The 27,471-nt window shown below is 36.6% G+C and overlaps 2 protein-coding genes across 4 annotated transcripts in view; one reads left to right on the forward strand and one right to left on the reverse strand.

The window, feature by feature from the left end:
• The first annotated feature begins 5,847 nt into the window (after positions 1-5,847).
• Positions 5,848-27,471, forward strand: part of capn5b (calpain 5b) — a 31,806-nt gene continuing 10,182 nt past the window's right edge. Inside the window, exons 1-7 of one of the 3 annotated variants that reach the window (XM_067376213.1) lie at positions 5,848-5,871; positions 7,655-7,819; positions 17,118-17,249; positions 21,772-21,980; positions 22,082-22,274; positions 25,018-25,211; positions 26,477-26,554. In XM_067376213.1, coding sequence (XP_067232314.1) covers positions 7,655-7,819; positions 17,118-17,249; positions 21,772-21,980; positions 22,082-22,274; positions 25,018-25,211; positions 26,477-26,554 — 971 coding nt within the window. In that variant the 5' untranslated portion in view covers positions 5,848-5,871. Of the gene's footprint in view, positions 5,872-7,654; positions 7,820-17,117; positions 17,250-21,771; positions 21,981-22,081; positions 22,275-25,017; positions 25,212-26,476; positions 26,555-27,471 lie in introns of those variants that run through there. The other 2 variants (XM_067376211.1, XM_067376212.1) reach the window with 2 other exon arrangements.
• Positions 19,935-20,402, reverse strand: ompb (olfactory marker protein b). The gene has a single exon (XM_067376214.1). It carries the CDS (start codon positions 20,400-20,402, stop codon positions 19,935-19,937), a length of 468 nt encoding a protein of 155 aa, XP_067232315.1.

The following is a 27,471-nucleotide window of genomic DNA, read 5'->3' on the forward strand; positions in this document are numbered from 1 at the left end:
ACTAGTAGCTAGTAGGGCATGGTACCTGGTTTCTGGATGATCTAAGATTATTAGTTAGTCATTATTAGTTGGCCTTGTTCTAAAAACCAGCTTGACCACCTTAAACTGCTATGACAAATTAGTATCTGGTTTGTTGCTGGTCCAAGTTGATTTAACCGTTAATGACAATCTTAGGCTCACTAGAAACTAGAAACCAGCTATCATGTCCCAAAACACTAGTAAACTTACCTCTCTAACTAGTTACTAGTAAACTTTACCTCTCTAACTAGTTCACTAGTTATGTTCTTGCTGGTCTAGGATTGCCATTAGCTGGTTTACCAGTCACCATGTTCTAAAAACATGCCTGACCACCTCAAACTGGTATGACCAGCTGTTAGCTGCATGTTTGTTGCTGGTCCAAGTTGGTTTACCAGCTAATGATCATCTTAGACTGCGTAGAAACCAGCATGTCCCAAAATACTGCTACCATTTTAAGATTGGTTCTCCAGTGGGGCTAATGAATTTGGCTAATTTACTGCTCTAACTAGTTCTGTTCTAGCAGGGCTAAGAAGGTCATGAGCTGGTCATTAAATGGTTAGCTAGCCACCATGTTCTATAAACCAGCTTAACCACCAAAAATGTGATAACCAACAAGTTGCTGTTTTATGTACCAGCTAATGATGATCATTAGACTAGCTAAAATAGAGAAAGATAGAGAAAGAGAGACAGTTTTCCAAATAACAACCACCAAATTGTATTTTCCAGCAGGGCTAGTAAACATTACTAGTTCACTAGTCAAACTCATTCAATGGTTAATGAAAAGTGTGTTAATTAGTACTTAATGCACAATATTCATTTTACGAATATGTTGATGTTTCTCTTTGCTTTTTATGTGTATTTATTTTATTTATTGTTTGTGACGCCAAATAATTATCAAGAGGTGTTGAGATTATATCACCTAAAGTGTAATATTAAAATTACAAAATAAATAAAATTACAAATAAATAAAATTATTTGAAAATAATTTTAGTCATTCAGTTTGTAATCAGTACCAGAAGTAACCCATCCAACACTGTTCTTAGCAATAGTGATGGATTCAGCAATGCATTTTTTTAGGCACAATCTGAGTCATGGTGTGCTGGGGTTATTCTAGGTGTACTGTATGGTCGGTGAAATGACATACTACATGTATTCATGAGGTGGCTGCAGTTACGCAGCTGGGATACCCTGAAATGGTGATTGTGAGAGAGGGGAGGGGGTTTTCATCAAGCTCTTTGGTGCACCGTTTCTCTGCCAGCTATCCTCTCTAGTGCTCTCACTCTTTTTACCACCTACTCTACCCCTCCTTCTACTGCCACAGTAGGAGTTTCAGTAGGTAGTGCACCATGTTGGCCTTGCTGTCCCGTGGGATTCATACAGTGCATTTTCTTCAGGAACTCAATATTCTGGGTCGTTTTTTTCTTATTAAGCGTAATGCTTAATAGAGCCGAGACCATTAACCACATCATTCCACTACCCCGCTTGTAAAATTTTATGAGCAAGCGGTGTATAAGTTGGGTATGAGAGAGTCAAAAGGCCTCTATCTATCTGTCAACTGGCACATTACATCTGTCATTAAGCAATTCATAAAGCCTTCTGAACAGATGCATATGGTAATCACATAATATTCTTGCTGCTTTGATCCCTCAGTTCTACTGTTTGGTACAGTGATGTGTGAATTCCACTTGCAAGCATCAGCACTGCCTATGTGCTTCCTCTTGTCAGGAGGTAGAGGAGAGACTGTTTGCTTGTGTGGTGGACATCACACTGTTGTCACGAGTCAGTCACGAGACAAGGCCAGGCACCATCTGCCGTGCTGGCTGTCCAACTGCAGTGTTTTCATTTCCCCAGGTGCTCCAGTCAAGTGTACTGTACATCCAAGTTAACAGAGTTTCCAGTACCAAACCAGTCCTTAGTCAAACCCACAAGTCCTCTGAAATTCTTTATAGCATCTCTTTTTTTTAACAAAGGAAAATTCAGGGTTCAGTGCAAGTTATAGGTGCAGTAGGTTATCTGGAAAATGCTAACATTAGCCTGCTAGCATTGAAAGCTTGAGATCCCACCATCCCTGCAAATCGCTGTCCAAAGCCACGCATCCTCCAAAACACAATGCACGTGCACACAGCTGCTCTTGGCAAAGCGTCACAAGAAATGGCGTTAAACTACCTCATAACATCAATCAATAATTATGCATGTAAACAACTTAGAGAGCTTGTACCTGACTGCTGCAGATTAATTTCGGTGTTGATACTGTTGATCTTGAAACACATAATTCCAGTCTGAGGATGTGAACAGCTCCTGTTAGAATGTAAATGGTTGCCATCTCTAGTTATTGCGTGAATGCAGCTTGTTGTTTTGATTTGGTTAAAAGTGTCTGCTGTTTGTTTGTGGTGCTTGTGACTGAGGTCTGTCTGTATAAACACATAGCATGAAACGCACTGATGACGTATAATGTCTGTGCGAACAGGTTGCGCGAGGGAATGTAAAAACGTACGTTAACAGGCAGGTAGGACATTGTATTATTTCATTCGGACCGAATATAATGATTGGATGAATATTTTATGGTCCTACGCCTTCCACAGATGATATATATTTATAAAAATACATTTAGACCGTTTAAAATAGTGATTGCTTTTTTTTTCTGTAGAGAATCACCAATTTCACTTTTAAGTTCAGTCAACTGCAACACCACTTCTCATCCAGGCCCTTGTCATTTCTATCCTGGACTATTGCAATGCTCTTCTAGCTGGACTTCCAACCTCTGTAAATGATTGGAAAAACAGCAGCATGTCTTGTCTTCAATGAGCCCAAAAGAGCCCATGTCACACCTGTTTATCTCTCTGCACTGTCTTCCAATTGTGGCTCGCATCAAGTTCAAGACATTGTTGCTTGCCTACAGAACATTGAAGATGATATATAAAATATATATATATAAGAGAGAGAGAGTGAGAGATAGAGAGGAGATGCTTTTACTATTCCTTAATCCTGCCCTGTTCTAGCTTGTACTATCCTGAACGATGACTGAAACTTTATTACTGGCACTTCTCATCTTTATTGTCTTCTTAAAGGTGCCCTAGAACCAGTTTTTACAAGATGTAATATAAGTCTAAGGTGTTCCCTGAATGTGTCTGTGAAGTTTCAGCTCAAAATACCCCATAGATTTTTTTAAATAAATTTTTTTAACTGCTTATTTTGGGGCATCATTAACTATGCACCGATTCAGGCTGCAGTCCCTTTAAATCGCTCCCTGCCCCCCGAGCTCTCGACTATAATACAGTGCATTTACAAAGTTCACACAGGTAATATAACCCTCAAATGGATCTTTACAAGATGTTCGTCATGCATGCTGCATGTATGCGTCAGATCATGTGAGTATAGTATTTATTTGGATGTTTACATTTGATTCTGAATGAGTTTGATAGTGCTCCGTGGCTAAAGCTAACATTACACACTGTTGGAGAGATTTATAAAGAATGAAGTTGTGTTTGTGCATTATACAGACTGCAAGTGTTTAAAAATGAAAATAGCGACGACGCTTGTCTCCGTGAATACAGTAATAAATGATGGTAACTTTAACCACACTTAACAGTACATTAGCAACATGCTAACGAAACATTTAGAAAGACAATTTACAAATATCACTAAAAATATCATGTTATCATGTCAGTTATTATTGCTCCATCTGCCATTTTTCGCTATTGTTCTTGCTTGCTTCCTAGTCTGATGATTCAGCTGTGCACAGATCCAGACGTTCTGCCCCTGTGTAATGCCTTGAACATGAGCTGGCATATGCAAATATTGGGGGCGTACATATTAATGATCCCAACTGTTACGTAACAGTCGGTGTTATGTTGAGAGGTCTTTAAACAAATGAGATTTACACAAGAAGGAGGAAACAATGGTGTTTGAGACTCACTGTATGTCATTTCCATGTACTGAGCTCTTGTTATTCAACTATGCCAAGGTAAGTTCAATTTTTAATTCTAGGGCACCTTTAAAGGGATAGTTCTCAAGTTGTTCCAAACTTGTATTTCTTTTCTTCTGTTGAACACAAAAAAATATATTTTATAGAATGTTGGTAACCAGACAGTTGGCAGTAACCATTGACTTCCATAATATTTTTTTTCCTACTGTGGAAGTCAATGGCTAACATCAACTGTCCAGTTACCAACATTCTTTAAAATATCTTCTTTTTAGTTCAGCAGTAGAAAGAAACTCCTACAGGTTTGTAACAACATAAGGGTGAGTAAATGATGACAGAATTTTCATTTTAAAGATGAATGAATCACTTGTTATATTCCTCAACTGTAAGTTACTTTGGATAAAATTGTCTGCTAAATGAATAAATGTAAATATAAATTTTAAAAAGGATCATTTTAAACAGCATAACAGCTTAAATAATACATTTAAAAAGAAAATTTCATATAATAAGCTTCACGTTAAATTGCTCAGTGTATCATCTATTTAATTTTTCTTTAATAGAACGGAAAAATTATTTGTGGTAATCAGTGTTATTTTAATATTATTTATATAGTATGTATAAACATTTATTTTTATATTTTAATTTGTATGCACTTTTTGCCATTTATATTTGTTTTTGTATTTTGTTTTTGTTTCTTCAATTTCAATTTCAATTTTTTTTTTTTTAGGTTTAAGTTATCTCAAACTTTATCTCAAACATCTAATATTTAATAAGCTTTATTAAAAAAAAAAAAAGAAAGTCAATAGAATAATCAATAGAAAATCAAAATCAACTAAAGTTAAAGGATTAGTTCACTTTTAAATAAACTTTTCCTGATAATTTACTCACCCCCATGTCATCCAAGATGTCCATGTCTTTCTTTCTTCAGTCGAAAAGAAATTAAAGTTTTTGATGAAAACATTCCAGGATTTTTCTCCTTATAGTGGACTTGAATGGGCACCAAATGATTGAAGGTCAAAATTAGTTTTACTGCAGGTTCAAATTGTTCTACATGATCCCAGATGAGAAATAAGGGTCTTATCTAGTGAAACTATCGCTCATTTTCTGAAAAAAATTTTAAAATTATATAAGTTTTAACCTTAAATGCTCATCTTGAACTAGCTCTCTTCTTCTTCTCCTCTATTTGAATTCTGGCAGTGTAGACACTGCTAAGTGTATTACTGCCCTCCACAGGTCAAAGTTTGAACTAATTGTTGTATACTATTGAACTAGCATATTGCATATAAAAATTAGTTCAAACTTTGACCTGTGGAGGGCAGTAATATGCTTAGCAGCGTCTACACTGCTGGAATTCAAATAGAGAAGAAAAAGAAGAGAGCTAGTTCAAGATGAGCATTTAAGGTTAAAACTTATATCATTTTCAATTTTTTTTAGAAAATGAGCAATGGTTTCACTCATCTGGGATCATGTAGAACAATTTGAAGCTGCAGTGAAACTAATTTTGACCTTCAATCGTTTGGTGTCCATTCAAGTCCACTATAAGGAGAAAAATCCTGGAATGTTTTAATCAAAAACTTTAATTTCTTTTCCACTGAAGAAAGAAAGACATGGACATCTTGGATGACATGGGGGTGAGTAAATTATCAGGAAAAGTTTATTTAAAAGTGAACTATTCCTTTAACAATAACAAAGTTCCAAATTCTCTTGAGCTAATGTTAACTTGTATTGAATCCAGAATATTTCTTTAATTAACATAATTTATCATTATGTTGTTTCTATAACATGCAAATATGATGTCATTATTATCATCGCCAATTGATCACCAAGATATGGAGGAAGCTTCATCCTACATTTGCTAACTTGATATTGCGCGACCATGTAATGGAGCTGTTCTTATCCAAAGACTCCAGTCTTTACATTTTCACTGCAGAGCTGCTCTAAGTGGAAATGTGGCCGTAGAATGACATAAGCTAGAGTTTTCTGTCATTAGTGCAGAGAGAATGGACAGAAAGCTGAAGACATAATTAATCTTCCTGAAGGTCTGGGAGTGAAGATGAATAATTCACAGAAGCTCGGCTCTCGAAACTAGCCTCTGAGAGAGCAGTGATTGACAGACTGCCCATGCATTTCAGACAAGACGTCGGAAATGTGCAAAGAAATGGACGGAAGGATCCTTTTCTGAAGATTTGAACAGATACGGTGTGTTGTATGTGGCGTCTCTGGATAAGATGTTCTCAAGTTTCACTCATCTGAACTACTTTCAAACTCTTGAATAGCTCTTATAGACTCATTCAGTCAAAAAAAGGTATTCCCCAGTCAGTGGAAGAGGGGTGCTAATCCGACACACTCATCCCAGCAGGCATCGCTTTTACTCTACCAGTCTCTGAGATGAATACAACTCTGTAATGATACGTTCCAGTTCAACCTGGATTTAAAGCGGCGCCGGGTCACAGTGACATGGTACGGTTCCTGCTGCTTGACTTCATCTCCTCCTACCAGACAGTGTCCTGTAGATTATTGAGACTAGAGGGACGTGTTCCTTCCAATCAAAAAAGCAGTTTCGTTGTGGCCGTATATCTTTTGTGTGTCAAGTCTAATTGCATTTTCAGATTCTGTCAGTCTCATGGAGTCTGGCCAGGTGCACTTATGACTTTGTTTGGGCCACAGTGCAACTTATTGTGCCCACTTAGAGAGGAAGAGACCAATGTGTAAAGTGATCAGCTAGAGTTTGTTTTAATTTATTTGCCATTTCTATATATCTAGTTAGCTTAAAGGATTCGTTTACTTTAAAATGAAAATTACCCCAGGCTTTACTCACCCTCAAGCCATCCTAGGTGTATATGACTTTCTTCTTTGTGATGTCAACCGGAGTTGCATTAATAAATATCCTGATGCATCCAAGCTTTATAAAGGTAGTGAACGGGACCAACGACTATGAAGCTCAAGAAAGTACATCCATCCATTATAAACGTATTCCACACGGCTCCAGGGGGTAATTAAAGGCCTTTTGAAGCAAAGCGATGCGTTTGTATAAGAAAAATATCCATATTTATAAAGTAAAATATCTAGCTTCCAGACCACCTTCCGTATTCAACTTACGAAAAAAGCACAACTGACGTCACATCAGTTACACTTTTTTCGTAATTTGAATATGGAAGGTGGTCTGGCGGAAGCTAGATATTTTACTTTATAACTTGTTAAATACGGATATTTTTCTTATACAAACGCATCGCTTCGCTTCAGAAGGCCGTGGAGTATGTTTATAATGGATGGATGCACTTTCTTGAGTCTCATACTTGGATGCATCAGGATATTTATTAATGTTAACATATTGTATTCATCAGAACGAAGAAAGTCATATACGATGGCTTGAGGGTGAGTTAAGCTTGGGGTAAATTTCATTTTAAAGTTAATTGTTTAAGATTCAAAGATTTGATGCTGCTAACCTGTTTCCAACCTACTAAAACCTGTTCACCATACTTCCAGAAAGTGCATAACGCCACCCAGTAATTACAGAACTGAAGATGATTTCAGTCTATTTGTGCTGTTTTTGTGAGCAATACAGACAATGAACAAACACTAAGCTAGAAAGTCATGCACTCATATGCACAAATGTGAGAGCGCGTACTGTATCTGCACTGAATCTGTCTTTTACACTGGCGTTTCTCTCTCTCTTTCTCTCTGTGTTTGTGTTGTCCCTCTGTAGGCTGAAAGATGTTCTCCTCCGTGAAGGCCTTCGAGGGGCAGCATTACGCCACCCTCAAGAGGCAGTGTCTACAGAGTGGAGAGCTGTTTGAGGACCCACTGTTTCCAGCCATAGACCACTCTCTCTTCTACCTGGGTAACAGGATTGGCCATGTGCACTGGAAAAGACCCGGGGTCAGTGCTTAGAGCTCATGATTTACATGTATAATTATTCATTCAGCAGATAGCAAAGTGAATGAGATAAACAGGAGGCCTGCAATTCTTGTGATTCCTATGTTCCCAAGAAGTTCTTAAGCAGATTCCAGGTTGAAAAGATTTTGATTTTGCTTTGTTAAACCTTTAAAACAGACCCTTAAAAATGAACACATTCAGTTCATTTTAAAGTAAATCCATTTACATTTATAATGTAAATACATGCTTCTACTGTATACATTTTCTCTGGTAATTAAGCATGTGACCTTAGTATTCCTTTGCTTATGCTCTGCTGTTTCAGCTACATTTTAGTTAAAATGATCTTACCGATGGAGCTTTGGAGTACAAAACTCTATAATTAATGTTTTTTTCTGTTCTTATCATTTTTTTATGCTGTTCTTTCGAGCGGTCTAGTCATCAAAGAATCCTTAAAAAGAATATATCAGGACTTCCACCAAAATATTAAGCAGCTCAACTATTTTCAACATTTATAATAATAAGAAATGTTTCTTAAACACCAAATTAGCATATTAGAATAATTTCTAAATGGTCGTGTGACACTGAAGACTAGAGTAATGATGCTGAAAATTCAGCTTTGCCATCACAGGAATAAATTACTTTTTAAAAAGTATAAAAAAAAATTCAAAAACATGAAACAATCTCATACTGACCCCAATCTTGAATAGTAGTTTTAGACAAAAAAAAGTTGTTAAACACTTGCTAATACTGCCTCATGAGTGAGGCCCTAGAGAACCACTGTGGCACAGTCAGCATTGGAGGAAGAATCATCAACAATCTGCGATTTGCAGACGACATTGATGGACTAGCTGGTAGTGAAGCTGAGCTGGCCATCTTAGTGAAGAACCTGGGTGAAACATCAACTAGGTTTGGCATGGAGATAAGTGCTGAAAAAACAAAGCTGAGGATAAATAGTGACAAGCAGATCACTACCAAGATCGAAGTTAGAGGACAAGAACTGGAAACTGTGAGTCATTTCAAATATTTGGGCTCTATCGTCATTGAAGAGGGGTCAAAACCAGTAGTTAGTGAGGACAGCGCAAACAACAGCAGCTATATCAAAGCTGAAACTTGTATGGAGAGACAAAAATATCTCTCTAAAAACAAAAATTAGACGTCTGCATGGACTCTCAGTCTTCTTATATTCCTGTGAGCCCTGGACCCTTACAGCAGAGTTGCAACGAAGAATCCATGCACTTGAAATGAGATGCTATAGAACCATCCTTAGCATCTCTTACAAGGACCACATCACGAATGAAATAGTGAGAAACATCATCAGGCACGAAGCAGGCCAGTATGAGGACCTCCTTACTACAATTAGATTGAAAAAGCTGAAATGGTACGGACATGTTGTCAAAGCCAATAACCTGTCCACAACAATCCTCCAAGGTAGTGTCCCAGGTGGCAGAAGACGAGGAAGACAGAGAAAGAAGTGGGTGGACAACATTACAGAATGGACCATGAAAACTTTGCAGAGACACAGGCACTAGCACATGACCGAGACAAATGGAGGGACCTGATCAGATGTTCAACAGTGCAGCGACCCAACGACCACACCATGTCATGGGACTGATGATGATGAATACTGCCTAAATGTTCCTTAAACTACTACTAATTTCTTATAAATTGCCATGCATTCCATTAAATATAGGTTATGTGCTTTAGTGTTAGTTGCAAACATATGAAATGTTATCTTTCCTTTAATCTTTTTTTCTTTATAGTCTAGAGAACATGCTTTAGAACAATAGGATTCTTTTTGTTATCGAGCAATATATATGTTGATCAGGAACATTGTTGGTAATTCATCCTTTGTATAATCAATAATCGTTGTTACTGTCAAGCCAAGGCAGAAGGAAAGGTCAGCCTTAGGCATTCATCCATAATGGTGGTCTGTCATCCATCACAGGATGACCGAAATTCCAAAACTAAATTACAGTTTTTGTTTTGGACTTTATTTTTCGGAGAATTGTTTGACAGGGTTGTTTTCGACCATAAATTGTCGATGTTAGTTCATAAGGACACATTAGATCTGTAAAACCTCATTGGCTGTGGGGAAACAGACATCAACAGGCTTCTTGAAGCATCATGATAGCTTTCCTTTGCTTCATTGCTGAGTTAATGATACATTGCAGCTTCCTAAAAACTATCTGTAACATTTCGAATCCCAGAGATGCTGGGAATGTGATGCTTCCCCCTACCCCCGCGCCTGTCTTGCCCAGGGGCATACTAAGTGTCAAGCCTGTCCAAGTCAATTATCCCTTTCTCTCACTCACGCACTCTTGGAACGATGCCCGCCCCAGAATCTCATTCGATCTCAAGCTCGCTCAAACACAGCAGTGAAGTCTTCCAGTCTGGGACATCTGAATTGCACCCACAGAAGCTCCTGTGGCCATTAATCCAGGTTATAATTGAAGTCAACATTTCTTTGGAATAACATGTGTGGATAAACCATGCACAATAAGACAAAGAAAATGTATTAAGAAAGTAAACGGTGCCAGTTTTGATTCCATGTTGACTGTAAATCAATCAACATCAAGAAGGAGCCTAATAATTTCACACACTGACATGTTGTTTGTTGTCCCTGAGCTGTAAAAATTAAATGCTTCTTACTCTATCCATGTTTGACGTGAATGAAGACATTGCCACAAATCACTTTGAATGAGTGAACGCCATTAGGAGCTTTAATGCAGTTCTCCGCAGCTGCTTCATAATTCAATCTCTTTTCCCCCTTGGGTCATTGATCACACTTTTTTAACCACTTACCATTCCTCACTCCCACCCGCTTCCTTCTCTGCCTCCCCTCCTGCCATTTCTCGTCACCTCCGTTCTCCAAAGAGAAGACTGTGTTTTATGAGTTGGAGCCAGTGGAATGGGTGGTAGACGGTCATTTATCCAAGCTGTGGGCTCACTGGTGTCTGAGTTTGTTCATTGATTTTGTGATTGGTCTGGCAGTCCAATCTGTCTTATCTTTTAAAGCTGGCCAAGACAAAATTAGTATGACTTATATTAGTGTGTGAACTCTCAATACATGAGATAATGTGAAAGAAGCGGACAAACACACACACACACAAAACTCCTAGCCGCAAGAGAGGGTTGCCCCTTGGGTGCCATTTTGGTCTGTGATTAAAAAGTGTGTGTGTGTTCGCAGAGGTGGCTGCAGTGCTGAGCTATAACACATATGACCTTGCGCATGAATCAGTGAGCTCACCCATCCTCTTAACACACACATGCACGCACAATACTCCATAATAGCTACCAACCCACAGACGTGCCACTAAAAACCCTCCTCTGAAGAGAGCATTCACACACAAACCATATCTTTTCTTTCTCTCTGTCAGGGTCTTTGTCTCAGGGTCCTTTGTTCCACAAGTGAACAGGGGAGACAATGGACTCAAGGATTTTAAGATATTATGTCCTTTTAAGGCTTTTTAGCTATGAAGGTAATCGCAAAAAAACTCTAAATGCTTGTCAAATAAAGGTGGATGTATTGCATGCTAGAGATAAATGGTGTTGTCTTGGCCTCTGTGACAAGGGGAGCCTATTAAGGTTTTCTATAGTTTAGTCCAACTGTAGGTAACCTATAGCGAGCTGCTTGTGTAGGAAACATTTTAAGGCATCATAAGGCCAAAACCCCCTCAAAAACCAGCCAACAGACCAACATGATTAGGCTTGGACACCCGCAAACTACACAGTAAAATCTCCAGAGTTAAATCAACTCTGCTCAGAGTACATATGGTCCCTCTCTAAATAGTGTTAAAATAACACGGAAGCAGAGTTAAAGTTAATAAGATAATTAAGCAATTAATAAGACTGTGACTGAAGTCAGTTGTGGTTCATGTGTTTCTCTTTTCTTCAGTGATTCTGCTTGTTAACAGCAGGTGTTCATCACTAATGCACAATCATCACTTAATTGCTTAATTATCTCATTAACTTTAACTGTGCTTCCGTGTTATTTTAACACTATTTAGAGAGGGACCATATGTACTCTGAGCAGAGTTGATTTAACTCTGGGGATTTTTCTATGTAGTATAGACTGGTTGAGGATGTTTTTTCAGCAGAGAAGTTACATTCTAGAAGACTTTTCCGTAATATGGTTAGCCAGTGCATTTTAATATTACTTGTATATTATTATAAATGTTTTAAATACTGTAAATATTGCCATGAATAGCCATTGTTGCTAATATGGAGTTAAATCATGAATAAATAATAATAATAATGTATATTATTGCAGTATTCATTCATATAATTAATATATTGTATATTAATATGAATATGAATATTATTTTATATTTTCAATTTTAGTGTTTATTTCAGTAATTTTGTTATGCGCTTTTGTCATCATTTCTATTTATAATTCGCTTTAATAAATCTTCATTTCTGTTTTAGTGTGTCAGCTTCAATTAGTTAGTTGCCAATGCAACATTTCTATTTTTCGTTTAAATTTTTAACTTTAGATTTTTCATCAAAGATTTATATTTAATTTTATTTCAACTTTATTTCAATTGCTGAACTTTTAAAAATAGTTTTAGTATTTGTTAACAATAACAACACTGTAGTCAACATCATTATATTGCCTTTAAATAATTTTGGACAAATGAACATTGTATCTATTAACGTATGGATGAGCTTGGTGAAAATATTTGTCCAACCATAATGGATATAAAAAGTAAAAAAAAAACAAAACAAAAAAAAAACATTAAATACTGAAAAAAGCATTTATTGAGCCTATGATGGCATTAGCTTAGCAACATGCTAATGCCAGAGTGAACAGCTGTATTTGTACTGTCTATGTAAACAGCGTTTATATTTTTATATTTTGTTTTATAAGGTTTATTTCAGTTTGGATGCTGCCTTAGAAGATAGCTGTCTTTGTAGAGACTAACCAGCAAGGCAGCTCATTTGGTTTAGAGCTTTTACTTAAACCTCGTTATATATATATATATATATATATATATATATATATATATATATATATATATATATATATATATATATATATATATATATATATATATATATATATATATATATATTAATCTGAAGTCAGAGCACTTTTGAAGGCTTAAAATAGATTTGTTAGATTCATTGCTGCTCACTTGTTGATCAAAAATCCAAATCCTAACGAACTGTCAGAAATGAGAAGGCAGCAATGAATCAAGTTATAGTGGATTGATATTTAATCAGATCAGTGAAACCCAAAATGACCTAGCAATGCTCTTAGAATGACTACAGCACCTAAAATAATTTGTATTCCTGTCTGAGTCAAACTTTGACCGAATAACATTCTGTAATGAATGAGAGAGTGGTAATATCAGAAAGTCTGATGGAAAATCAGTCATGCACTGTCATTGTATCAAGCTTTATATGCAGGCCACAAACAAAAACGGAGAGTTTCAGTGTTGTGTGTCTGGGTTTCTTGGCTATGAAATAGAGAAGTGTGTCTAGCGTGTGCTGTGTGTATGTGTTTTTCCTCATGTTATCATTGCACTTTGTTCACACACACCATGGGGGCATGATGAAATGTCTCCTCTCTAGTTGTTGAGTCTCAGCGCTGAAAGAATGTAATGTTACTGGTGTGAGTGCTGGGCTGGATGTGTGCCGGCTGGGTAGCGAGGAGAGTCCTCTCCTGCTGAGCTGTGGAAATTATTTCAGATAGCCCAACGTGAGAAACAAATGGGTGTTGTGAGTAAACTTGGACTGTGAGAACATGTATTTTATACCTCCCACAGACCAACCGAATCAGCATGCTCGTATGGATTTTCAGGGGATCCAGGCTCAATTGGTACCTTAGGCAAGATAAGACATGACCACTTTTTTAGTCATTCTTAAAATAAGTGTGAGACGACTAGTATTTATTTGTTCTTATTTGAACTTCATATTGATTCTTAAAATTCAAGACCAAAAGAAATTTACCAGTTCTTTTTAGTGAATCAAAGCCACAATTTGCAAACAGTGTAGTTAGATTCCTGAACATATGATTCTTATGAACTGGTTCTTTTTAGTTTAGCAGAATCATACATTGGTATAGTCTTATTTACAAATAAAAGACTCTTATGACCTGGTTCTTTTTAGTAAATCAGAAACATATAGCGCAACCAGTGTAGTCTGATTCCTGAAAAAAATACTATTTTGAGCCAGTCCTTTTTAAAGGATTAGTTCACTCCAGAATTAAAATTTCCTGATAATTTACCCCCATGTCATCCAAGATGTTCATGTCTTTCTTTCTTCAGTTGAAAAAAACTTAGTTTTTGAGGAAAACATTCCAGGATTTTTCTACATATACTGGGTTGAAGGTCCAAATTGCAGTTTCAATGCAGCTTCAAAAGGCTCTACATGATCCCAGCTGAGGAATAGGGGTCTTGTCTAACAAAACAATAGGACATTTTCTAAAAAAAAAAAATGTATATACTTTTTAACCACAAATGCTCATCTTGCACACAAGCTCTACAATGTGCATCCATGATTTCACGCGTCACATAGTCACGTTGGAAAGGTCATGCATGATGTAGGCGGAAATCATCCTACATTGTTGTTTTACCTTTTCTTTTTTTTTGACTTGGTCTCTGCACATTCGCACTTTTGCACATGACTTAGTCTTGCACATTAAGTCGGTACTTCCGCCTACATCACACATGACCTTTCCAATGTGATTATGTAATATGTAAAGTCATGGACGTGCATCACATAGCTAAATCCTGGAATGTTTTCCTCAAAAACCTAGTTTTTTTTTTTTTTTTTACTTTTAACACTCAAATTTGCTGTGTTTTCCCATATATAGCTGCTTGGTTTGGAAGTGGCCTCTGAGTATCGGTGCTTCACTATTGACAATGGACCTACTTAAATTTCACAGAAGTTGCCCTAATGTGACAGCACCTTTACACTCTAAAAATGCTGGGTTAAAAACAACCCAAGTTGGGTTGAAAATGGACAAACCCAGTGACTGGGTTGCTTTAACCTAGCAGTTTGGTTAAATGTTTGCCCATCATGCTGGGTAGTTTTATTTAACTCAACTATTGTTCAATAATTACTGTATTGCTTGCTTAAAATGAACCCAAAGTATGTTGGGAATTACCATTTATTAATATGTTTAATAAATAACAATTAAACAATACATATTTATTAAATTGCTTATTAATAAATGTTTACCTTTTGATTATTATTGTTGCCTCTCTGGTAATTACGTGTCTGATTTTTAACTTCCAACCTATTTTGGGTTCATTTTAAGACAGCCATTTAGTAATTTTTAATCAAAAGTTGGGTTAAATAAAACTGCCCAGCATGTTGGGCAAACATTTAACTTTTAACCCAACCCAACTTGGGTTGTTTTTAACCCAGCATTTTTTTGGGGTGCACTCGCTGAATCAGTTACCATTACGTTCAGTGATATATATTTTAATTAGGGCTGTCAAGCAATTAAAATTGATCATCTAATTAATTACATGATGTGCAGATTAATTAATCTAATTTACTGCTAATTAATTGCACAGTTTATCTGAGAAATTACCCCGAAAAGATAATTTGAAGTTATTATTGTGAACATCAAATAAATATTATAAAAAGTAACTTTAGAAAGAAATATTTTATTTGATTCAACATAGAATTTATTACACAAAACTTTAGGCTACAACGGCCTTGATTTTTTTTTTTTCTCCAGAAGCTGCATCTGAATTAAAATGAAACAGTAAATGTCTTAATGAGTAAATCATTGACACATTCATTCATTCTATTAGTTCAAACGGCTGATTCATTCAGGAATGAAGTAAATGGCTCTCTTTATGAATGGGCCATTGAATCATTGGTTCACCCAGTTTGTTCAAAATAGTGATTCATTCAGAATTAGAACTAAACACCGCTGTGTGTTTTTCAGAGATGCACTACAGTTCTGCTGTGATATTTTCGTAGGCAAAATTGAGCAAAAACAGTCAATATGGTGTCTAAAATATAATGCAATATTAACTTCTTAGTTATTGACTGTATAAAATTAATCACATTTGCACTTGTTCTGTTCGGGGGAAAAAAACAATTGTGTGACATCTCATTCATTACTTGTGTAATATTGCTTAAGGGTAATTTTCTGAGAGGCTAGCAATAGCAAGCTAGCTTTGAAAATCAAAGCACATAATATTACAATAATAATGAATGTAAACAACTTAAAGAGCACTGACCTGTACCACCTGACTACTGCAGATTCATTTTGCCGTTGATAGTGTTGCCATTGAAACGCATAAATTCGAGCCACGAACTGCTCCGAATATAACGTCACGGGTTTCCATCTCTTCCAAATTACGTTAGTTATGGCGTCAACGCAGCATAAGCATGTTTTTTTGGTTCAGGAGGAACTGTAAAATGTGACTGCTGTTTTGGTTGTGGTGCTCATGACTGACGTCTGTCTGTATAAACTCTACTTAGCATGAAACGCGCTGATGACGTATGATGTCTGCACGAACAGGGTGTGCGAGGGTATGTAAATACATATGTTGAAAGGCAGGTAGGACATCCTCGGACCGAAGGATATTATCCATCCATCGATCCATCCATTTTCATTGTATAGAAATATTTTTTTTTGTGATTGTCTACACAAGTTGTCATCAGAAGAATCACCCCTAAGCTTTTAAAAGGCATTGCCGGTTTGTTAGATGCTTATTAAAGCATTTAGTCTTTTACCAGGGTTCATTCGCGGCGGCTCCTTTGAGAGAACGGGCTCCTTTGAGAGAACGTCAACACTGAGGCAAAATGAGCTATAGCCTGTGAGTTGCTACATTCCCCTTAGCTGCTGTGACTGTGCCCAGTATATGTCAGCTGTTTAAAGGGATGCAGACCTTTACTTTTAGGTCACTTCAAATCTCACTTCCTCCTTGTTGTTTCTGGGCTTTGTGTCCCTGTGGTTGTGACGAGGCTGGTGCAGAGGTGTGCTAGATGATTTCAGAGCAAAGGAGAGTCTTGTGATTTATAACCACTTTCAGCACTGCACTACTTCATCCACATTCATAACTATTATTAAATTAATTAAAGAGCCTGTGCCCTGCTTATGTTTCCAACACTTTTTCAAGTACTTTTTGTGTTCCCCTCTTTTCATTAATCATAATGAAGCAAAATGTACTATATTTTTTGGACAAAGTACAGTATTTTTGGACATGATCTTTGCAGTCTTTTTTTAAAATCCATGTTTGTTATTCACTATGCTTTTTTTATTATTTTTTTTTCTCACCAATTTCACATACATCTTTCTCTCTCTCTCTCTTTGTGTCTGTTTCTCCAACAGGAGCTGTGCGATGATCCTCACTTGTTTGTGGATGGGATCAGTGCCCATGATCTGCACCAAGGGCAGCTGGGAAACTGCTGGTTTGTGGCGGCCTGCACCAGCTTGGCTTCCCGAGAGTCTCTGTGGCAGAAAGTAAGTTAGTGGAGTGTATAAACGCGTATTTCCTGTATATATGTAATGTTCCCTCTAAGATGCGACACTGCTCCAACGCAGATGGAAAAAACAATATTTGGGAAAAAGTTAGATATTTCTTGAATCAGAGCTAAATGAAGGAATGTCCATTGCTTTTCAGTATGGAAGTATAACTGTGAGAAGACTTGTGTGGAAATTCTGAGCACTGATTAATCAAGTGAGCATCCTTGAATATGGTGGCCATTTAAAAAAAAAAAAAAAACAATAATAACAATATGTTAGAATATATAATAATATAACAACATTATTACATATTATTGTATCATATATTTCTTTATTATGTATGTAATTGTAATGTAATGTAATTTATTTTATTATTAGTTTGCTTGGCAACCAAAATTTATTATCATATATGTCAGTCAATTTAATAATCAAATGTATTACATATATAAATGTATTTTAATGAATTTTTAATAAATTGCAATAATGATATTTAGAGTTTTGATTCACATTTCCCTTGATATTCATTTGAATTATATTTAATCATATATATTTCATTATATATCAATAATTTTATAATACATAAATTCTTTACATTTTGTATACATTGTTTATTGTTAGTTTGTTTTTGGTTTTTTGCCTTGATGTTTCACATCATTTGTGGCTGAATGGGTTGCCTAATAGAAATAGGTTTTGCTTAGCAAGCACAAAAAATAATAGGTTTTTGCATACATTTATCACTTTTCCCTTGATACCGTATGCCTGCAGAAGTCTCCCTTTAGGATTCAAACCTGCATATTCTGTCAGAACATCTATATGTTATCTAATGTATTGAGTGTGTTAAGCTGTGAGGATGAGCAAAACAGTCTCTCTGAGCTCTATTAGCTGCTGTAAGTGGCAGGCTGCCATAGGAGCTGTTGCTCTGTTAGGAACCATTACCTGATGATGGTTAAACAGGGAAGAGATCTGCTCACCTGTGGCTTCATGAATGTACACACACACACACAAACCTTGTAGTCCCAGCCAGTACTACTGTAACTGTATTTCAGTTTCTGTTTGTAGCTTTGGTGGTGGTAGACAGGTAGACGAGAGTGCTATCCCGAGCTGTTATTTAGTCATTAATGTTAATCTTTAGTCTCCCTGCATCCTCCCCAGGGTTTGAGGTGTTTTCCCCTGCCTGGGGAAACATTTCCTCTCCCCTAGAAACACACATCACCATGAAGGAGATGACTTATAGGGCTTTCCCATGTGACTCCTCTCCCCCGTTCTGCCATTTGTTTTCCTGACAGGGTCGGGCATTGATAAATGAGGGTTTGTGCGCTACTATCTATACCCTGTGTCTTTGCAGCAACCTTTTATCCCACCCAATCACATGCACTCAGCACGGATACATACTCAAGGGCAGTGGTTCGCAACCAGGGGGATCCAGCAAACTTCCAAGGCCTCCTCAAGATGACTTAAAATCATTTAAAACAAGACAAAACAAGCATTCAAATAAACCAAAACAACAAAAGATTAATTCGCACCCTCAACTTTTCTTTGAAGAACCAGAATTCACACAATCTAGAAAAAAAACTGGTTATGAGGTATTCTCATTCTAAAAGGGTAATTTCTAAATCTGTCTTGTAAATGAATAAAATCTTGTAACTCCATGAGCAATATGCTCTGAGCATTTTTTTATTTTTTTATGCCAAGCTCAGAAATATTTTATGGGGTAAAAATTTAGTCATTTTTTTCCATTCTTATCCTTAAAGGATTAGTTCACTTACAAATAAAAATTTCCTGATAATTTACTATCATAATTTAATGTCATCCAGGATGTTCCTGTCTTTCTTTCTTCAGTTGAAAAGAAATTAAGGTTTTTGATGAAAACTACCTACGGAACGAAGGCAGCGCCAGTTCCATTTTTTTCGTAAGTAGAATAGGGAGGAGATAAAGCGTAAGCTTTTTGAAGAATACGAAAGTGCGGTTTTGGCGGAAGCACTTGGAAAGGTTTCGCTAGATAAGACCCTTATTCCTCGTCTGGTATCGTTTAAAGCCCTTTGAAGCTGCACTGAAACTGTAATTTTGAACTTCAACCATTTGAAGGCCACTGAAGTCCACTATAAGGAGAAGAATCCTGGAATGTTTTCATCAAAAACCTTAATTTCTTTTCGACTGAAGAAAGAAAGACATGAACATCTTTGATGACATGGGGGTGAGTAAATCATCAGGAAAATTTTATTTGAAAGTGAACTAATCCTTTAACCTTATCCAGAAAATCATGAACAACTGTGTCATGTGGCTTTCGAATATTGTTGAGAACATTGGGGTGCCTTAGAGTCAAAAAGATGGAGAACCACTGCTCAAGGGCACTGCCATCACAACCCAGTAAAGATATTTGCATCAATAATTCAAAGGATTAATGACTACGACTACTAAAAGCACAAGTTTTGCTTTTATTTATGAATAATTTAGATTTTCTTGAATTATTAGTGTGATTTATAGTGGGTTAACTCCATTACAGTCTCAACACAATCACAAAACGGCTAAATATGAACAATCCGACAGATACAACTCATCAAATTGCATAAAATGTTCAAGACCTGGTCATAACAGGAACATAATTTTATGGTCTAATTACTTAAAGTACTAAGTCTAGGTTAAGCAGACTGAACATAAAGCCGTCGTACCCTTCAGGTTCTCTCACTCGGAGGTCTGAAATTCAATGGAGCACTCGATGCTCTCCGGAGTCAAGCCGTCTTCAAAGGCGAACAGAAAATACATCACCTTGCGGACCTTGGCCAGTTCGGCTATCCTCTCGCCGAACTCCTGGGCATCAGCCTCGTAGCATTGGATGACATCGTCGTCTGCGCTTTTCCAGAAGAGACCTGTTGGTTCGAGGAGCTGGCGGGTCATGAGATAGGTGAGGTCGGGCGTCCAGAGTTGGGAGGTGGCAATGATGTTGATGCGGCCAGGGGTGGAGATGCGGATGTTCCAGCGGGTGAAATGCAGGGCCTGTTCGGTGAAGTCCAGGCGGTAGACCTGCTCGTTGGTCCTCAGTAGACGCTCTCCATCCTGGCGTTTCTGGCCCCGCTGCTGCAGAGACTGTGCACGCAGACGCATCATCTCTGTCAGCTGCATGTCAGGGTTGAATGTCAACTCAAGAGACATGTTTCTAGTGAAGATGTTTTGAAACCTGACTGAAGTTCTTCTTGTTCTGTTCCTGGCCGAATTAGGCTTGTTATCCACCGTGTGTCCTCCTCTGCTCTTTGCGGATGTCTTCTGAGAGGTGTAAGTGCCACAGTGAGCCTTTTGCGCTCTGAAACCAACTTATTTCACAGTGGGGGTTTTTGTTTAGATGTTTGTTGCTCCCGGCAACTGCAATGCAAGGTTCAAGAGGGAATTTGAGACATCTGTGTTTGCTACATGTGTGTTTCTTTCACATTCACCCGTCCATAAAGTTTACCCAGAACAGGAGCTGATTCTGGTAGAGGTAAACAGAACTGTCGGTCAGCGCGTCACCTGCAGTCAGTATCACAATGTGTCCAGATAATGGACCTGCTCCTCTTGGAACAATTACCACAGAGGTGTACTTGAAATCTAATCTCTGTACTGTCCCAGCGGACTCCCTCTGGATGAAAGAGATGTAGTTCTGCTATACGGTCTCCAAATCACCCTGGTGTCCTACCCACAACAGGCTTTAACATTCAGGAAAATGTTGCTTTTTTTGACCTGCATCTGCCTGCATTTAACTTGTTAAAGGGTTAGTTCAGCCAAAAATGAAAATTCTGTCATTAATTACTCAACCTCATGTTGTTGCACACACACGTAAGACCTACGTTCATCCTCAGAACACAAATTAAGATATTTTTTGATGAAATCCGAGAGGTACAGTATATGACTCCTCCATAGACCGCAATATAACCACCACTGTCAAGTTCCAGAAAGGTAGTAAAGACATCATTAAAGCAGTCGACGTGACTACAGTGGTTCAACCTTAATGTTAAGAAGCAACAAGAATACTTTTTGTGCACAAAAACAAAACAAATGACTTTTATTTAACAATATCTTCTCTTCTGTGTCATTCTCATACGTTGTTTACATCCAGCGCTTCCAGGATCTACGTCAGAACGCTCAGTTAGAGACCAAAAACATTAATTAATTTGATTAATTCAAGAACCAAGAGCTTTTTTTGTAAAAGCAAGAGTTGTGTCTAATTGTTTTTCATTAATTAAAATAAATATAACTTAAAAACGTACACAAAAATTAGAAATGTTGTCTTGGCGACTAACTGTGAAAAAGTAAGTTGAAGAGCTTAGTTAAAACTAAACTAAAAAAAAAAAAACACTTAATAAAAATGAAACTAAGTTTACTAAGACTTATTTTTTAATGAAAACTGTAAATATAAAACTAAAAGCTAATTTAAAATATCAGTAAATACTATAATAGTTTATAAATAAAACTGAAATTACACTGAATAGGTTGTCTGATTTGTCACCACTTTTAGTAATCCGTACATGACACTTCTGTGTCTCTCTAGGTTATTCCAGACTGGAAGGAGCAGGAATGGGATCCAGAGAAGGAGGACTCTTATGCAGGAATTTTCCACTTCCGCTTCTGGCGGTTTGGGGAATGGATGGACGTGGTGATCGATGACCGTCTCCCTACAGTGGACAACCAGCTGGTGTACTGCCATTCAAATGATAGCAATGAGTTCTGGAGTGCCCTTGTGGAAAAAGCCTATGCCAAGTAAGCAGTTCAGAGAGAAAAATTAAAATATATGTACAGAGATTAACATTAAAGTGTGATGAGTGGCAGTGATGCTAAGTTCTTTCTCTATACCAATCAAGAGTTTATGGTTGCTATGAAGCATTGGATGGTGGGAACACGGCCGATGCCCTGGTGGACTTCACTGGCGGAGTGTCGGAACCTATGGACCTTCTGGAGGGCCAGTTTGCTCAGGATGAAGTTGCCAGAAACCAGCTCTTTGAAAGAGTGCTCAAGGTCCATAATCGAGATGGCCTTATCAGCTGCTCTATCAGGGTGAGAAAGACATAATGCAAACTTACAATATAATATGCACAAGTCTGACTATAGCTATATTTTATTTTTTATTTGTTTTTTTATTATTATTATTTAGTTTAGTTTTTTTTTACTGTATTTTTTATTATTATTATTATAATTATTATTTTTGTATATTTTAATATAAATCTTATTATTATATTTACTCCCATGTCAATACATTGTGGAAGCCAAGAGCACATTTTGCGCTTGTTATTGTGTCTCATGTGTCTCCCATTTGTCAAGATTTGTATTCAGACAGTCTGATCCATCTATTAATCCAGCCATCCATAATTTTTTCTGCTCTCATTTATTTTTTTCATAAAAGTGTTCTTTCCAAGCTCAAAGCAATCTTTGATTGTGTGTGACTTGCTTAGCAATGGTGTGCGAAGCCTTTCATCCGTGAGAAAAAAAGAACTTCTTCATAGCTGAGATTTTTCTTTTCTTTTTTTTCACAATATCAAATAAAATGCCTCTCAATACTTCAGTCCACTAAGAGAACTTCATTGTGTGTTAAGCAACATTTAGGAATCCATTTGAACAGCATTATCTGATATACCAGACAGGTCTGTAATTTAAGCAAATTGTCTGGGGTTCATAACGGAAGCAACTTTATCAAGTTTCACTTTAAATTAAGGGCTTTTGTTCAATTGTGCAGGAGAAAATTGCCCATTTGCATTTGCATTTACATAGAAATGCTCCATTAGATATGCAACATAGCCCTATCTGGGCTCTATGCTTACATTTGTTTTTAGGAGCACAAATTTAAAAACATTTAGGAGCACAGTTAAAAATTTAGGAGCACCTTCTGATCAATGATCAATTATGAGGCGATATTTGACTCCTTAGAATGACTTCCCAGGGATTTTTTATTTTTGTTTACCATTATAAAGATATTTTTTCTAAACTTATTAAATGTGTCATCCTCCTTTTATATCAAATTCATAAATTTAGATTCATAAAATGAGGTTGGAATAATAAGACACAATCAGGAAGAATAAGTTACCAATCAAATGAGGTATCAACAAAATTCATCTTTGCACTGCATAGATGGCCTTAAAAAAAAAGAGGCATTTAGGTAAATTTACAGAGTCAGACTGTTTAATGAGGCTCAGAAGTGACATGAATGCATTTAAATTAATGATAAGTTTGTTATGAGATTAATGTTTTATATAGAAAGTTTTGAATATAAAAATATTAAATTATTGAAATAATTGAAATGATACTTTAAAAATAAACTAATGCCATCAATAAGGGGTGGCAAGTCATTTGTCACTTTGTCACTGAATCATTCATTCAATCGAATCATTCAAATGGCTGATTCATTCAGGAACAAAGCAAGCGACTGTCTTTGGTTGCGTTCCACTCCAATTTTAGACATGCACTCGCAAACTTCCCTAAGCACTTCCCCTCGGGGGATTCCCTGCCGCCATTTTTAAGTGCGTTCCACTTCGTGAACTAGATGAGGGAAGTATACATGGAAAGACCCTCATCCCCTTGATTTTGACCGAGGGAGTGAGTCTTCTCTGATGTACACTTCAAGCAGCTCTATATCCCACAATTCAGCTTGATTGTAACATCATGACGTATGATATATTAATTATTTTGAGAATTAATCGCATAATAGTCTATAATATATTAAGTTGAGATTCTATCACATAATATTTGTAGCAACCTTTTGTTCACAGTCAAAGTTTATAATATTGATATTTTGTTTCATTTGTATAATTTTATTTTTCTCCAACAGCTCATGTACCTATATGATTTTATATATTTTCTCCAACAACTTATAAGCATATAGAATGGTGCATAAAACAAATTCATGAGTAGAAAATGGGTTTAAATAATAAATCAGCTCCATATTGAATTCCAAGTGATCGAGGGCTTAGTGCGTTTCATATAAACCTTATGCACGAGTTCCACCAGTAGTGGGCACTCGTGCGACGTAAGAAATGACGCACATCCGAGTCCACAAAATGGAGGGAAGTTAGCGAGTGAAGAGCATAAAAATTTGGAGTGGACGCAGCCTATATATGACCTATGTATAAGACTGGGTCATTGAATCATTGACTCACTAGATTAGTTTAAAAACACAGATTCATTCATAAACAAAACGCCTCTGATTGGCCATTGGGTTCATCAGTGATTGGCTACATTGCACAACGCTGCAACAACACGTTCTTTCTCTCCACACTCTTCAGATTGGAAACGCAAATATGGACTGGCTTATTTGCAAAATCTGTTTGGCCTATTTTGCACCCTCTAGCACCCCCGTAGAACCAGGCCTGATCGGGTCAGTCGCACTGGTGCTCCTAAATACTTTTTCACAGTCGCACGCAGTAATTTCCGATCGAAATGGTTGCACTGTAGATATGTACAAGTTCAGTCACTCTCTGTCCGTCCTTCAAACCTAGTTTTGATAATGTTGACACAATTATTCATGTCACATAGAGCTTACACGCCTATGCATATTGTCAGCTTCATTGGCACAGCAAGCCCTATGCTCATTGGAGTGTGATAAATGGGTGTGGCTTGTCTCCTACTGATTAACATCACTATATTTCACTGTACCATGAAATAACGTCCCTTTTTTTCATAATCGATAACTCCCAGACAGTGCTTGTGCTTGCATTCTAATCAGGGATAAAGATGAATATGCTTTTGGGTAGACTTTAAAATGTCAGGTGTTCAGCAAACTAACTGAAATTTGACATTCGGTGTCCAGGCAACTACAGTAGAAGACATGGAGGCAAGACTGGACTGTGGGTTAGTGAAAGGCCACGCCTATGCGGTGACCGATGTTCGCAAGGTTCGCCTGGGACATGGCCTGCTGGCATATTTCAAGTCAGAAAAGCTACACATGATCCGCATGAGGAACCCGTGGGGCGAGAAGGAGTGGAGTGGACCCTGGAGCGACAGGTGACTGCCCCCTCCTGGATTGGAGGTCGTATAGCACATTGAGCATAGCGTATAGCAGGTTTCCCAAACTGGTTTGCCATATCTTTGGGGGTTTGGGTTTATGAAAAGCTAATAATTGATTGATTTATTAATTACTTAATTAAAAAAAAATAAAAAATTATTTGTTTACCTGCGTTTCATGGGACCATTAACCAACATTAGAGATCCGGGATTCCAGGAACATGCAAATGTATTGTTAAATTATTGAAATATTAACTTAAAATCTCAGTGGGTACTAAGTAAATATTTCAGGTCAAGGCTGACAAAAAGTTTGGGAATCCCTGGTGTATGGTGTCAACAATAATCAACAATGGCTTTTTTCCCCTTTTTTGCCATTTTATGACAGGAAAAGTTGGGAGATAATGGAAATAAGTTGCAAGCCAGACTCAAACCCAAATTTCCCACATGAGCACCAAAGAAGTGAGAATGTGCCAGAGCACTTGCTATATGATCATTGTAATCACATACTACTTACACATCTTCCAAACAGTCAGTTCCATATAATTTCTACAAAAACAGAGTGCAAGCATGTACAGAAATGATTTGTCTTTTTGCCTTCTTTACACTTTTTGCAGTGTTGTGCTATACATCCTCAGAGACTAGGGAAAACCATTTCTCTCCCTCCTCTTGAGATGATTTCATTATAAATAACACACAGCCGAAAGTGTCTATTCTTATCACTGGCTGCTGTGAAATTGAGAAATCAAGCAAGTCAGGATGGTATAAAATACAAAGCTGCTGTGAGTGAAAAACAGAGGTCTGAGGGTGTTTAGACATCCACCTCCTTTCATTTAAATAACTGTGTTGTCCCTTGTTTGATGACACCTACCCTAAATATCCACCACTGCAGGGAAGAGCATATTATTAAAATGGGGCTGTGTAATTGGAGAGAGGAAAATCTTGACAATCCTTCTAATCACTCTTTGTTCAAGTGCTACAACAGGCAGCCTTATATTGGCCTCTGAATTATTTACTGGCTAGCCAGAAGAATTTTATTGAGGTGAAAGCAATCTTTCTTAATATTTCTGATCAATGAATTATTTATTCAGGGCTTGATTAGAAATACCATACTTGGTGAAGTGCTATATTTCTTTCACAGCATCCTAGAAAATGTTAGTTGATGGTTATGGACACAGGCTATCCTCAGTGTATATAGTGCTGTCGTGTGTGTGTGTTTATTTCTCACAGTCTGGTATACGCCGAGTAATCACTGGTCTGTTTTGTAGCTCAGAGGAGTGGAAGAAAGTGAGCAAGAGTGAGAGAGAGAAACTGGGCGTCACTGTTCAGGATGATGGAGAGTTTTGGTGAGGCTTGCTCTGATCTTACCTTCTAGATCAGTCTAGATCACTGTCTCTGATCAGATGGGTTCCAAAAGTCTGAGACCACTAGTGAAAATGCTTCTATTTTGCATTTTTATGATTTACTTTTTACTTATTTTTTTTTTTTCATTGTAATTTATATTATAACACATTGCAGTAACCAATCTAAATTAGAATTTGGTATCATGAACAAATAATGAACAACGATTTTTACATTTACATTTCTAAATCTAGGTTATTGTTAATTTATAAATAATAAATATTTTTCTTATATTATATTATATTATATTATATTATATTATATTATATTTAGGTTAATCTCATTAACATATATGTTAATATGATGTTCATATATATATATATATATATATATATATATATATATATATATATATATATATATATATATATATATATATATATATATATATATATATATACATATATGATGTTCATTGTTACTCCTTTTTATAGCATTAATTAATCTAGGTTATTATAATTTGAGAAATGTACTATTGTTAATTCATGTTTGCTCATAATACATTAATGTTCATTTGAACACATAAACCCCTTATAATGATGTAGAAATGTAGAAATTAACATAAACCTAGATTAATACAGTAAATGCTGTAAAAAAAAAAGAACTCTGTGTTAGATCATGATATCTAATGCATTGACTAATCTTAACAAATTTAATCTTTTTGTAAATACTTGCCATTAAGGGTTAAAGATTTTTTTTGTTGTTGTTGTTTGTTTTTTTGTTGAGTAAAAGTAGAGCTAATGAACATTGTTTCATTTTTTGCATGTCTTAGTATCAGATATGTTCCTCTGTTGACTTTTTGGTTTAAAACTTGTTCCCCTATTGCCCTTTTGCTTTAAAATCAGTTTTTTTTTTTCTTTGT

Source organism: Chanodichthys erythropterus, chromosome 22, assembly GCF_024489055.1.
Source record: "Chanodichthys erythropterus isolate Z2021 chromosome 22, ASM2448905v1, whole genome shotgun sequence".
NCBI classification, from domain to species: domain Eukaryota; kingdom Metazoa; phylum Chordata; class Actinopteri; order Cypriniformes; family Xenocyprididae; genus Chanodichthys; species Chanodichthys erythropterus.